Source organism: Thunnus maccoyii, chromosome 11 (genome assembly GCF_910596095.1).
Source record: "Thunnus maccoyii chromosome 11, fThuMac1.1, whole genome shotgun sequence".
Taxonomy (NCBI): Eukaryota; Metazoa; Chordata; class Actinopteri; order Scombriformes; family Scombridae; genus Thunnus; species Thunnus maccoyii.
Genome location: NC_056543.1, coordinates 24,016,811 through 24,032,029, shown reverse-complemented (window position 1 = coordinate 24,032,029; position 15,219 = coordinate 24,016,811). Strand labels below are relative to the sequence as shown.

The following is a 15,219-nucleotide window of genomic DNA, read 5'->3' as shown; positions in this document are numbered from 1 at the left end:
GGCAGGCAACAAGGTACAAGGAGCTGTGTAAAGAATTTTAAAAAGTCCGCTTCCTTCTCCGCGGATCGATATCAGCTCAGCAGGAGCCGAACAGGAACCGGCATCGACATAGGCCTACTGTGTAGAAATGACCTTTCCCACTCCCCACAGGTCATACCTTCCTCCGCCGGTCACTCGGCCAGCCACTGAAGGGGCCATTAGGAGGTGATTCCAAGCGCTAAATGCTCTGCATATAAACCAATATTTCGCTCGTAGACCTCTGGGACACAGATCAACCGATCTCAGTTTACTCACTTTTTTCTTTTGCCAGAAAAGAGTTTCGCCTCGTTTGATCGGCTGATAATGCAATAGTGTACACCAGGAGAAAAGCTTTTGAAAGCATTTTAAAGAAGAAGAAGAAGAAGAAAAAAAACATTTTAATAAAAGGTTGTAATTGATTTTAGTTGACATCATTGCCTGATTGTAATCAGCATCGCCCTCCCTGGAGATCCAACAGTACTGTGAGAAGTAATGTGAGCAGCTTGTGCATTAAGAGACAACGTTGCCTGCAGTCTAGCAGCTCTATACAGACAGACAGGCAGAGGCCACTTGCTGCTGTAGCGCAGAATCGGCCTGCAGCGGACATCCACCATCACTAACAAGTCCCACTACGTGTTTGCTACGTTCCTGGACATCTAAGTTACACGACTCATATAACAACAATGACAGCAACTTCCATGCACAGTTAAAAAAGTCCATCGATTTGCAGAACAGCAAACAACCAGCTGACAAACACTTCAGTTCTTTGTCTCCAGCATATTTAATACATTAAACCTCCTCGGACTGTGATATGTGTTCCTTTAAGAGCAATAGATCTGTAAGAGCAATACAAATTCATTGACAATCTATGTCATTATCCTCACTCACAGCACCACAAAACGTTAAATTAAAACACACACGTGTGAAGCGTTTATATAAATGAATAACAGAACTACAGAGACATATCCACCTCACCATAACAGGCTACAACTGGAGCACGGAGAAGCAGACAGCTCTCACAGGCTATATGACTAAGCCGAGTCAAGTTCAAGTTCAAGGCTGCTTCTGCACCAGCTCCTGTGCAGGGAAGTGTCCAGCTTGGTGGGGGGAGGTGTTACATTTACGGCTGTGTTTTCTTATAAACTCATAGTAAATGACCTGGAGAAATGTAGTTATAAGATATGATATATGGAAGAGGGAAAAACTTCAGTTTTCCCCTCAGTGAGCAGATTAGCAGGCACACAGAGTGTGCTGAGTATGCAGACTGAAAATGCTTAGTTTGCTTGAGTTTTTCTTATTTAAATTCAGTTTTTAAACTCTAATCCAGATTATTTTAACTAGTCAAAATCCTTCTTATAGGTATAATTTATCTTTAAGAAATGTCTTGTGTACACTCCGCTTCAAACCACAGATTTCTTATTTAGCTTAACACCAACAACAGCCACACTGTTTAGGGCCTGTAAGCATGCTTTGCAAAGTTTGAGGTAAAACACCATAATTTCTTTAGGGACAAGAACTGAGAGCAAGAAGAATTAATGAAGAGTGGGGGACTAAGTGATAAAATCTGAGATGTCATAAAGTTTCCTTACAATGCCTGATAAATTCCAAAACAGACCAAAAGCCTGCTGAACATGCAACTTACTGCTGAGCATGCAGCTAACAAAATGGAAAGCACAAAAAAGCAAAGGAAATATTTAGCACTTGCAACACCTTTTATTATATTTGTATGCAGTAAAATTTTTATCACAATAAGGAAGAAAACACCTCTTAAAACTTTGAACAAAAGCACATTAACGAAACAACTGCCCATGTTTAGCTCGTAATTGTACATATTTATAGTAAAGAAACATTCTTTATAAATACTGTTTCATCTGTAGCAAGTAAATACCATAATTTAATTACAAATGGATAAATATGGCAGTTGATATTTACAAAAGGAAGGGTGTAGTTACAGAAAACCGAACGGCACAACGTTTATTTTTCCTCACAATCTTCCAGATAGTATTTCACAATTCAAACTTGCAAAGCACAAAACATCACAAGTTAAGCCCAGCAAACTAAAATATACATTCACAAGCATAATATTGTGGTCTGTTTGAGTTAAATGTTAACTTTGGCACTCTTTCCAGTTCATAGATGTTTAGTATAGTACAATCAATTTGCCTTAGGATCACAATATTCAACATTATAGTACAATTTTATCGTTATATGTGCACTAAAAGTCCAGTTAGAGAAATAGCTACCATTGAAGAAACATCTATACACCAAAGACTGACAAACTATCACAACCAATGGGAAAGTGGGCTTTTAGTAATTATTTACAATATGAAATACACTTAGACTATTATACATATTTTCCTCTGTTGGTAATTGTCATCTTCCCTGGCGAATCAAAAATAATAAAATCAAAAATAAACAAATATTTGTGTGCCTCTTGTGTGCACATGTCCCAATCTCCTGCTGGATGGTCCAGTGCTGTAAAATGAGTGTGTGTTGCTTCATTTCAGCTGAGTCCTAAACATACCATTCACTGAAATTGGAGGATAGGCCACTGTGGCTGGTGGTGTTGTGCACAGCTGAGGCTGGAGACAGGGTGGTGTTGCTTTGGGTCTCGGTGGTGGGAGACACCAGTCCTGGAGGCGTAGAGGATTCATAACCAGAGCTGGCTGCTGGTGAGGAGTCTGATGCTGGTGGGGAAGATTCATGGACCTGGAAAAAAAAATAGAAACACATGTATTTACAATCTGATACACACGTTAGGGAAAAAAAAGAAGTGCCTGTGGATTCAGATAGGGATAAATGACTCAACATCCAAAACACAGTCACTAACATAATAATGTAGTATGTGCTACTAATAAACAAACATTATGTAGGCCTGGCTCACACACACACACACACAAGCATTCAGTTTGTCACTGACTCAAGCACACTCTTCCTGCCACCAGGTATTTACCTTCATGTGTTTTCGTAGAGAGCTGGGGTGTGTGTAGGACTTGTCACACATTTTGCAAAGATAAGGCTTGTCCGACGTGTGAACATGCATGTGTTTCTTTCGGTCGCTGCTGTTTGCAAACCGTCTGTCGCAACCTTCAAACTCACACTGGAACGGCTTCTCTCCTGCAGGAAAAAAAAAAACAATAAAGAAGACGAAACAGAGTCAGACATTTTTTTTATTTATTTATTTATTTATTTTTACTGAGAAATGCCTCAGGCTGAATGTAACAACAAGGAGATTTGTAGATGCGCACAATTCAAATGCAAAAGTTGGGTGCACAGTGTCTCTCTAAAATCACAACTATGTCAATTTAAAAACTAAAATTTTACAAACCCAACTGCGGTATTTCAAAGTTTAAAGCTTATTCTAAAATGAGATGGGGGGGGAGCTGCTTCATCTTATTTAGCCTAAATAATGCGCATAGTGATTTGGAGGGGGTGGGAGAGAGAGAGAGGGGGGACAAGGCCGTCCTCAGTAGGCCTACAGAAGGCGCACCATTTGCTTGGAGACAATAAAAATCTAATTAGCACCTGACCAATTTCATGGCGCCACACCATAATGTATTTCCCAAGAAAATAAGTCCAAATGTGAAAGGCTGGTAATGGCCCTGTCTAGCACCTTAGCTCCTATCAAGGGGACGCATGAGAAAACAAAACGCGTCCCTTACGCACAAACAGTACTACTGGTGCTCGGCTTAACTACACCACAAGTCCCCAAAACAAACACAAATAACACATCGATCAGGAATTAAATTCTAATAATTTCCCCGAGGCCAAAGTGAGACAAAATCTAATGGGAGAAAAGATGTGAGCTGTAAAAAGCACAGTATGGTGAACAGGCTACATTAAACCAATTGATACGATTTACTACCAGCCTAGCTGCTCTGATGCACGCAACGCGCTCCCACAGTCCCCTTTGACCCATTTTTTTAAAGTTGACCCCAAACAATAAAACATGGACAGAGCCCGTGAATTTGTTTTCTGCACGTTGAGAAATATGTTACACTAGAAGAAATGTGGCCGGTGTGACCGTAAAATGGAGAAATGAATAATTCCACTATTTTAAACTAATGTCTCCCCCCCTCCCTCTCTCTCTCTCTCTCTCTCTCCCCCCCCTCTCTCTGCTGGATGTAGTCCTAAATCTACTTTGAGTCTGTCTCTGAATACTATCTACTTTAGCAGCCTAAAATAGCCTTTGATAATTAGATCAGAATTTGGGTTTGCTCTTGGCAAGGCGCATGTTTACAACAACGGAATAAGTACACATGTAAGGTACAAAAAACGTCAATCTTGCTATTGGAACTAAATCAACAAAAGCCATCACAGCATTGTTATAATTACCTGTATGTGTTCGCTTGTGTATCTTCAAGTTTTCCGACCGTGCGAAGACCTTTCCACAGCCGGGGAATGGACAAGGAAAAGGTTTCTCGCCGGTGTGCACCCGAATGTGGTTCACCAGTTTGTATTTCGCTTTGAACGGTTTGCTCTCCCGGGGGCAATCCTCCCAGAAACAGATGTGGTTGGACTGCTCCGGTCCACCAACATGCTCCACCGAGACGTGCGTGACCAACTCATGCATGGTGCTAAAAGTTTTGTTGCAACACTTCTTTGGGTTGCTGAGCTGCTCGGGGTCGATCCACTTGCAGATGAGCTCCTGTTTGATGCACTGCTGCCTCATGTAGCGGAAAAAGGCACCGGGGTGGTGGTGGGCTGCCATGTTCATCCCCATGTTCATATTCATGGAGCCGTACTGGTTGTGGAGCTGCGCCGCGGAGTACGGGTCGGTCCTCGGGCTGGAAACCTGGTGGTACTGGTCGGACCGTCCGAAAACTTCTCCGGGTAGTCCGAGCCTCATTTGCCCATTCAGGACATTTGGGGATCCGTGGGACCCATGTTGATCGTGGATCCCGGGGAACAGAATGTGGCCTTGAGTGTCTGTGTGGGAGTGATGGAGGGATCCCGTCGTGGGGCCAAAAATAGTATGTTGGCTGCTCGCCGGAGAGGATTCTCCGAAGCCACGACTACGAAAGAGAAAGTCCCTGGTGGAGTTAAAAGGGGAGCTTGCATACGACGTGACATGGGCGGCGTGAGCCCCCAGAGCCGCAGCGGGGTAACCCGGCGCCTGGGTGGTGAAGGCAGAGCTCTGTCCCGGAGAGAGATCGTGGTTCAGTTTAAATGCACCCATGTGTGCGGAGTCTACAAAGCTATTTTGTGCCAAACTCAAGTCTCTCTCCTGCATCTCGCTCGCTGAGTGATGCCTGGCAAATGAGCCCACTCCCAGTCCGGGAAACTGGTGACCGGCATCCAATAACATTATTTCAGAATGCGATTTCTTTCTTTAAATCAGCGCAGGGCTACGAGCTAGAGCGAATAAGTTCAATAAAAAAAAATCAAATGGTGATGCTGGCACCGAACGATTCAACTTCCAACCTTGGAAACACCATATCAGACGTGATTCAAAACGCTGCTCCGCTCATGAGTAAAAAAAAAAAAAAAATCAGCTCGGCTTATCGAACAGTGAATTTACTTGTACTTAACTTGCGCCTCAAAAAATCCAAACGTAACAAAGTGGAGAGTTTCCTTGTGTCCTGTCCTCTGGGCTGCGACAGTTGGTTGCGTTAAAATGCGCACGAAGAATTAAATAATTATCTTACTATGTGTCCTCTGTACACACACATAGCGAGAGTAGTTGGAGCATCTCAAAAAATCGCTGTTCCGATTGGGTATGTATGTGTTTCTCTGGCTTGCCTGTGTTTATCGCGGAGGGTCCCTGTTTCTCCGTGGACTGGCTCTACCTCCTCTTCCGCCCCCTTTAACTGGAGCCCGTTCATTCATTCCTCGCAGTCTCATTGGCCACTGCGCCTCATCAATCCCAGGTGCCCCTCCAATAGCAGGTAGCGATTTGGCGACTTAATAGTGCAACGCCATTTTCCACTAATAATTACCGCCTACTTTTAGGAGAAGATTTGGGGGGTATACAGGCGAAAGGATCACGACAAGAGAGAGAAGAACATGCGTGTTTTTTTGTTTGTTTGTTTGTTTGTTTGTTTTTAACTTGTATTCCGTGGGTGCCAGGTTGTAGTGTGTAAGATGAAAATATTTGATGTGGAATTATAATATTGAAGACAGTAGCAAATATTTATATATATAAAAAAATAATAATCAAATTGGTCGGTTGGAAAATTGATTATTGGTTATGTGCCTAATCTAAATATAATACAAAACATTAGTGAAGTTTACCATTGCACTTTTTTTTTTTTTAATGATCACGCTTCAGTATGAAACTACACGGAGCCCTGCTATGAAAAAATGTGGCTAATGGTTAACCATGCCACCTAAAATGGCACTGTCTATTCACGCAAAACGCTCCGCACGCATGTCAGTTTAACCGCAGAAGTGGAGAAAATGAAAAACAATTTCCAGACATCTGCAGTTAATTATCATACTGAATAATGAATTAATTAACACCCAAAGTCTAGCAAAATACTGAGGGCGCATCAAGTCTCCGTGGTGGAAAAAAAAAGCATGATAAACAGGTATTAATGTAATAATGCAAAACAAAAGCTTTTTTTCTATAGATTCAGTGTACAGCTGTAAAACATCTCCTTTTGTTCAGTGCAAGTAAAAAAAACTGTATTTAAAGCCACACTCATGGATCATAAATGCTGTTATATATAAATAACAATCTATCAGTAAATAGCGTTTATAGAACCATTCAAATCTGACAACTCTTTATTCTCCACAGCTGAAAAAGCCTGTGTAGCTCTATATGGAGTCCAGCGGTTTGTTCACTGGTTGTTGAATCACAACTGGGCCTGTAGTGGTGCCCCAGTGCTCACACTGGTAACCGCCAGTGGTTGTTGTTGGTTGGTTTAAAGGTTCCATATGTTGTCGGTTCTGCTTCCTCGGTGGTTCTCACATTCACCACACCAATTAAGGAACATGTTATGGTGGTGCACTGCGCTTAGATCAGCGTTAACCATTGGTGACCTGTGGGGGTCGAGCCTCTCCTGAACTCACAATAATAAAGTAGCAGTAAAGGTTTTTCAGTTGATATTGGATCAGGGTGTTATGGTGTTTTCTGTGAGTATGGGTTTGTAGTGTTTTAGCTCCCAAAATGATGCCCTTAAGAAAACAACAGGCTATACAGCCATTGTTTTTTTGTTGTTTTTTGCATTATATTTTCTATAAGGGATTTCCTCTTTTAGTTCCCCGTACAGTACAAACATAGAATTGACAGAGGGAAGTCACATTTTTTAAAACAAGGATTTGGTTCATTTACTGGCAACTTTCCACCACAAGCTTGCACTGAATCTGCGTTCAAACGGGGACATGCAGGCCATACACCACAGCTGCTCATTCACGTATAAGTCAAAGGAAGTTTACTTACATTTTCACCACATCAAAAATCCAACAAGCACTCCGGTTCCATTACAACAACACATTTCTCTGCCCCTCTCGTCTCTCGATGCTCTCTATGCGACAAATAATGGTGAAGGCGAGGGAAACGTTTAAAAACTTTTGAAATTGTGTGTCTCTTAGCTCAGAGTGGGACAGGCTGAGCGTTGTGTGCCATTCTTCCAAGTCTATTTCAACCCGCACCACAGGAAACGCAGGAGCTGATCCAAGTTCAAAGTCACGTCTGCCGACCCCTATAAGAAGTTCTTTATTTCTGTGGAAAACCACAAAACCTTCCCCAGATAGGGAAAAAAGCGAAAGAAAATTAAAAAGGAAGAAAAAAAAAATCAATCGGCCACAGGCACATGGCTGCGGGTTTTTCCTTCTGCTTGCAGAAGAAAAGAGGGTCTAGCCTATTGAAAATCCCCCAAAGACCAGTATTTCAACAGGTTTTAGGATCAGCAATACACGTTCAGATATATAAAAAAATACATCAGATGAAATATTACTCGATATGAGCTGCCAAAAAGTAACACCAACTATAAAGTCAGGAGTCTTGATCACATAAGTGCGCTCTGGCTGTGTATTATAATGGGGGCCAAAGGCGTATTTCTACTCTCTCTGTTATCTGACAATATCAATATGTTGACACACTGGAAGGTTACTTGTGTGGTTTCCGTGACCTTGTGTTTCATGGATGTTTGACCTATGACCCGTTAAGACCACATATGTTGCCCTCTTGACTCCTTTTGGTAAAATAACCCTGTTTATGACAAAGCGTCTTTGTTTTAAAGAGAGAGAGAGAGAGAGAGAGAGAGAGAGAGAGGCAGTTAGAGTGAGAGAGAGAGAGAGAGAGAGAGAGAGAGAGAGAGAGAGAGTTTTAAGACGTCCCCCTCTTCCTTCTGAGGCATCGACAGCTTTAATTTGGAAGCTATAAGTCAATAAAAATTAACCCATTCCTCTAAGAAAGTTCAAACTCGAGCTTCTCTTCTGTTGTTTTAAATAATTTAAGGATTTTATGGGACGTAAATCCATTTGCATTCATGTGATGTTTAAAAACATGATAAATGTGGGAAATTCGGCAGCACTGTGACCAAGAAAGGTAATGCGTGTTATATGATATTTACAAAATGTCAGCTCAAGTATTGTGGATAGTAACACAGTAGTGATATTTGATATAATCAGAATTATAACTCTTGTTATGCATTTCTCCGGTGTAAAGATTAAGGCTGCTTTTAATATGGTGCTTGCCTTAATGTGTATGAAACAGGGGCCCTTCAACATATCATAAACAACGCTGCTCCTCTGTGTTTTATGGGGTTTCCAGAAGCTCTCATTGGAGCAGGGCATATTTTGATTATTTAAATAATCCTCGAGACAACAGTACGAGCATTCAACTACAAGGATTCGGTTTTTTTAAAGTATATTAAATAAATAAAGAAATTCACAAAATCATGCAAATATGCCACAGAGTCATTGTCCGAGTGAAAATGAAATATGACCAGCTTCTAATAAACTGAGAGACGAAATTATTGCTTCAACACCTGAAGTTAAAAAAAACATGTCTAATAGTAAATTGATTCACTTTTATATATTTATTAAGTTGTATTTTCTTAGGACGTCGACACCATATGTATCAGATTTTATGAGTTTTAAAGTAAAAGCTTTATCTTCTCTTCAGTTGCTGATTATCAAGTTCATCAATCAGTTTCATGCACGTGCAACAGGCCTATAACATACACACCCTTCCTTCTCTAACACGATGAAAATCAATTATAAAACATGTTCACGAGGAGGAAAATATGCTGCGAGTTGAATCATTTTGGGCTTTAAAATTTTAAGGGCAGTTTCTGACCAACATAGGAAAACTTTGTAAAACATGATGATATGATGATTTGTAGTTTGAGGCCAGCTATCATAAATAGATTGGAAAGATGTCTGAATTAAGACATATCAATGACAGATACACGTCCTGCTGTCAGCAGGGACTATTCAAATGGCGTCATTTGAAATGAACCTAAATACAGTTTAGCAAGTGTCTGCGAACCTTAATTATAAGATCAGAAAAAGTTGGTAAATAATGGTTTAACATGAGGGGGGAAAAAATCCAAGACACTCAGTGAAATAAAATGATAGGTATTACTCTTGTAATAGTTTGTTGTTGCACGTATAACTCACTCAGAGATCTCCAGAAACTTCTAATATATTTAAGCCAAGACTGAAACTTTTTTAATGGGATTTTTTTATTGAGGCATTATGAAAAATGTCTTAACAAATAAAAATTGAAGACATTTTTTATTGGTTTTCCTAACTTTATATTATAACTATTATAATTGGGATGACAGTCTTAAGCTGCCCAAAACTCAATCCAAAGCACATTTGAATTTAAGTCTTGTTATTTACATTAAGATATAATAAATCATATCCATAGAACTAACTGCAAGGGAATAATAGGGTTAAAATGAACAACATCTATTAAATCTAGCAAATGCAAGCTACTCCTCGGATGTTTTTATTTTCTTTTATTTATTTATTTGTCTGTAGGCTATTTTATTATTTAGCAGAATAGTTGCAATGTATTTCCAAAGTGCGCTCTTATTATTTATATTTTCTTGACAAGCCATTTTATGTCTTGTATTGTGAGAGCTGCATGTCTAATGTTTCGTCATAACTAAAATTATTTGTCTAAATACTAAATAATTAAACTTTGCACCATCATTGCTGTCTATTTACACTTCTATGCATTGTTTACATCTTTAACACTAGTCACACATATTCATCCACCACCAGCAAGCTTTTTTTTTCTCTATTTCGGCATCAAATCAGTAGTAAATGAATATACTTGGACAAACCAAACCAGCGATAAACTAGACTGCACTTGTCACATAAACTGACATTTCGGTCATCCACATGCACCAGCACCAGTAAACAGAACGTCGCACAAACAGATCTGCTGGTAACTTTGTGAGTACAACTTTTTGGAGTCAACAGCGATAAAGAGAGTGAGGGGGCGGAACCCTGCTGAGCCCCTGCGCTGAACGACAGCCAATCGCTTCGTTCTCCTAACTGCCAGTCACCGAAATCCGTCCAATACCCGCAGTGCCATTTCTAAACTGTATTCCCCACTGTGTCCTCCAACTGTTGTATGTTCTGCCAATCGCTTGAGGACAGAGTGGGAAAAGGAGCAAGCAGAGTTAGAAGCCGGACAAAAGAACTTATAGACCCCTTATATACATATTTTCCTAATGTTTTAGAGAGCGTGGTGTGGTGAAAAACAATTGCGGTGAGTACGGATGGACTTGTCAGTGTAGTTATGGAACCCCCTTTAAGCAAGAGGAATCCGGCGATAAGATTAGCGGATTTGGCAGCGACTCAACCCCTTCCTCATCAGAATATGACAGGCTTCCCGGGGCTAGGGGGGCATCACCCTCTCTCCCACCATGCCCACCTCCACCCTGGGGAGCTGGGCAACGACCCCGGAGTGGCACTCACTCCATTTGGACCAGAGCACATGGCACAGACAAATGCTCTCAAACTTAGCCCATCTCAGCACATTCAGAGCCATCACGAAGCCCAGACCGCGGCATCTTTCACTTCTGCTCAGACCACAGTTGGTTTCCCCGTGGCTCACCCCCACTCAGGCTACTCAAGCAGCAGGGACTTCATCCTCAGGAGAGAACTCTCAGCCTCTGCTATGCATGCACTTGGCGACCAGCATAGTTCCGCCTCCTCCCCTCATCACCATGGCATGTTCATCTCCCCAACAGGTGCTTATGGGCACGCGGAAAGTGGGGCCCATTCACTTTTCACTGGACTTCACGACCAGGCGTCCCCAGGTGCCCACCACCATGCCCTCAATGGGCAGATGCGCCTGGGTATACCGGGGGACATCTACGGCAGGCCAGAGCACTTCGGGCACAGGCCAGAGCACTATGGACCCTCCTCTCTCCACAGCTACAACTCCATGAACCTCAATGTGAACATCGCTTCTGCTCCTCACGGAGCGGCTGGGGCGTTTTTAAGATACATGCGGCAGCCCATAAAGCAAGAGCTAATCTGCAAATGGATTGACCAGGAGCAAAGTCCAAAAAAGCCCTGCTCTAAAACTTACAGCACAATGCACGAACTGGTCAACCACGTCACGGTGGAGCATGTCGGGGGACCGGAGCAGAGCTCCCACGTCTGTTTTTGGGAGGAATGTCCACGGGAAGGAAAGGCTTTCAAAGCGAAGTACAAACTGATAAATCACATCCGAGTTCATACGGGAGAAAAGCCCTTCCCGTGTCCTTTCCCGGGATGTGGAAAAGTGTTCGCTCGATCGGAGAATTTGAAGATTCACAAGAGGACTCACACAGGTCAGTAGATGTTATTGTGTAAAACTTGCAGATCGCAACGTGAACAATATCACTTGGCCGCAGAGCATTATAGTCTATCGAGGCGACCATGTTTTACTATTCACATTCTAAACGGATCGACATGACCGTGCGTAATTGCGCGCACAAGCGAGCAAAAAAGTTTTTATTCAATGACGCATTGGCACAGTGACTAAAACGTGTTTCATTTCCTTTCTTAAATATAAACTTTTTTTACTCGCCGAGACGCCTGCAGTAGGCGTGAAAGGATTAGGGCATATGATTTGTAAAACGTGCTTACGTACATACAGGACAGCGCTGGAACACGCGTAAATGTAATTATCCCCAGGCGTAGGACGTTTACGCAAAATCTCAGTTTATATATGAACCAGTCAATGCACGTAATGCACGATATCTCATTATGTACCAGATTTATTAGTTTCGGTATTGGTTCACTGTTAGCCATTAGAAATATGGGCTATATGCTACGACTCCTGCACTGCTGTGTGCAGAGAAAGAAAATCTAACCAAAACACTAAAACACGTCTTGATGAAACGTTGGTCAGAGCTGCATAGTGTTTAAAGTTTAAGACTGTGAGTGGTGGCAGAGAAACTTGCAGCTGCGTTAAGATCTCCTGGCTCCCCTTTTGAGAGCTGTTTTTGTTGTTAATACTTTAATGGAGGGTCGTGTTTTGGCCAAGAACGAGCTTAATGTTGGCCTCATGCTATAGGCCTCCTCACATCACTGAATGATGCAGAATCCCCAGAGACAGAAATAAGAAATCTCCCAAAATATTAGTCAAAGTCCAGGTAACGTGTGTTTATCACTTATCATTTGGGAACTATACCCCAATCCATTTTTTTTTAAAATTTATTTATGCAGGTTAAGATATTAAAAAAAATAAACCTGCATGTTTTTAATTTGAGTGTGACACTGTGTGTGTGTGTGTGTATGTGTGTGTGTGTGTGTGATGAGTTATAACCAGAGTCCACCACGGTACATAAACGGCTCCTGGTGGTCTCCTGAGTGCCCCCTCTCTCCACATACACACATACATGTAACCAGAAGGCCTTAAGGCATGTTACACGTGTTCACACAGGGAAATGCTTTGGACAAGTGGGTGTGGAGTAGTGGTTGTAGTAGTGAATGAGCTCTGCCGAGGAGGAAGCCCCAGTGGAGAAGTGCAGACTGCTACACACCGTGCAGTCAATGAGAAATTACCCTCTTGTTGTATTTAAGTTGGTGAGAAGCCGTGATTGAATGAGTTGGAAGAGAGCAGACTATATGAAAGATGCATGATCATGTGGCAAATTAATTTTCTGCTCTAGTGATGCCATAAACGTGTGTAAAAAAAAAAAAAATGTATATGCCCCATAATGGCACTCTTTCATGACAGTGACATTATTGCACATGACACCAATTGTATGTATTTCTCATTTATCCAAGGAGAGAAACCCTTCAAGTGCGAGTTCGACGGCTGTGACAGAAAATTCGCCAACAGCAGTGACCGGAAGAAGCACTCTCACGTCCACACCAGTGACAAGCCTTACTACTGCAAAGTCCGCGGCTGTGACAAATCCTACACACACCCGAGTTCACTGCGGAAGCACATGAAAGTGCACTGCAAGTCCCCGCCGCCCCCTTCCACCAACGTCACCTACATTTCCTCCACAAACCCTCTTGGAGACCCTCTTTCGCCCAACTCCGAGCCGCACAGGAACCGCTCCGCGAACCTCTCCCCTCAGGTCACCAACCTCAACGAGTGGTATGTGTGCCAGGGGAGCGGAGGGCCCAACCACCTCCACACCCCCTCCAGCGATGTGCCAACGTCAGATTCAGACGATGAGGACTCTTTCAGAAATTCAGACCCAAGGACAATGCTCTGATGCCCTGTTTTTAGACGCACGTGACTGTCAAACTTGTCATCTAGTTGACCCCGTATAAGTGTGTAAATCCGTGGAATATTGATCAGATATTTTCATTGTGGTTTTACTAAACAACTGTGCTAAACGCAGACAATTCACATATATCATGGATGCAGTGTGGGCTTAATAACACGAGGAAGAAATGTCTCTGAGGTGCCCCCTGACCTTTCCTAAAATGTAGATCAATCTGTCAAACAACATATATAACTTAAAGTTAAAATTGCTTCTTATTCGAGAAGATCAAAAATAATCACGTGAGCCCATTTCTCACCAGAACTTTTCAAAAGCATTTTTTTCTTACAAGAGCAATATGCAGGGTTTAATTAACTGCATGTCTTAAGACTCAACTGGTGTGCTGAAATGACATCTTTCATGTGACCTCCCATCATCCCCTTGCAGTTTAATAACCGGCCTGCAATCAATCACTGTCATATTCCAGACATTATGAGGAAAAACAAATGCTTATAACCCTACCAGTGGCATCAAATATTTAGTGGACAGAAATAGATGAAGCTCTTTTTTTCTAATTTCATATGATTTCTCTAAGATGTGGTACAAACTTTGATAAACCAGGAAGAAGAAGGAAAAAAATGAGGAGGCAAACATCTGAGTGTCTTAAGGGTTCTCATTTTACCTTTTCAGATTTATACAATACATGTGTTTGGATGGAATTTTGTAATATTTAAGAACTATTTAAGACTATATTTTATGCAAAAATACACAAGTGTTATGCTCGTTAAAGAGTACGAGTAAGTCCCTTGAGACCCTAAATGTCTACACTGACAGGCTTTGACCTGTAGGATTTGTATATATGTAATTGTACTGATGCTTGTGAATGTTGTGTAGTTTTAATTACAAAAAAAAGAGAAAAAAAAGTTGTTTTGTACATTGTAATTTATTTGCTGGTATCAATGTTGTACTGGAATTACAGAAACACCAAAGAAAAATAATACCAGTTTTGGTGATGCGTAGTACCCTGCTGATGTTTCTTTTAACTTTTTATGTTAATTTTTTTTAAAAAAAAAAATTTAAATTGTGTTCTGTAAAAGAAGAAAACATTTACTTGAATAGGCTCTGTAATGTGAAACGTCCCTTTCTCGCATGCCTTTTTGTAGTGATCTGTCTTTCTCTTTGAGGTGCATGGTGCCAGTTGGATATGATGGATAAAAAAAAAAAGAGATGAATCAGCTATGATTGTGCAGACCCTTGATGTTCAAATTTTAATTTACAATATAAAAATCATGCAAAAATTAATAATAAACAAATACCAGGACATATACAGTAAATATTTAACAAGTGTCAAATTATTATGATTTATTTGATTAATAAGAGTTTTGGGAGCATTTTAGAATATAAATTGACTGGTTATACATATACTCAGCTGGACTGTGTTACTTTATGGATTTGTATTTTAGGAAGGTGGATATTTCTTGTCAAATAATTACTTTTTTTAATGTGAGCTGTACACCAATATCTCTCGAAACTTACTGTCCTGACATTTCTATAAAATATCCACTGTTATATCAGAAAG

At 41.2% G+C, this 15,219-nt stretch overlaps 2 protein-coding genes across 2 annotated transcripts; one reads left to right on the top strand and one right to left on the bottom strand.

Moving 5' to 3' along the window:
• Positions 1–1,707: 1,707 nt before the first annotated feature.
• zic2a (zic family member 2 (odd-paired homolog, Drosophila), a) lies at positions 1,708–5,843 on the bottom strand. The gene is made up of 3 exons (XM_042426631.1): positions 4,354–5,843; positions 2,972–3,135; positions 1,708–2,727 (listed from the first exon to the last, which is right to left on the bottom strand). Exons 1-3 carry the CDS (start codon positions 5,324–5,326, stop codon positions 2,533–2,535), a joined length of 1,332 nt encoding a protein of 443 aa, XP_042282565.1. The 5' UTR covers positions 5,327–5,843; the 3' UTR covers positions 1,708–2,532.
• Positions 5,844–10,693: 4,850 nt separating this feature from the next.
• On the top strand, positions 10,694–13,649 carry zic5 (zic family member 5 (odd-paired homolog, Drosophila)). Its single transcript, XM_042426793.1, has 2 exons — positions 10,694–11,765; positions 13,210–13,649. The coding sequence occupies exons 1-2, from the start codon at positions 10,724–10,726 to the stop codon at positions 13,647–13,649; spliced, it is 1,482 nt and encodes a 493-aa protein (XP_042282727.1). The 5' UTR covers positions 10,694–10,723.
• The last annotated feature ends 1,570 nt before the right edge of the window (positions 13,650–15,219 follow it).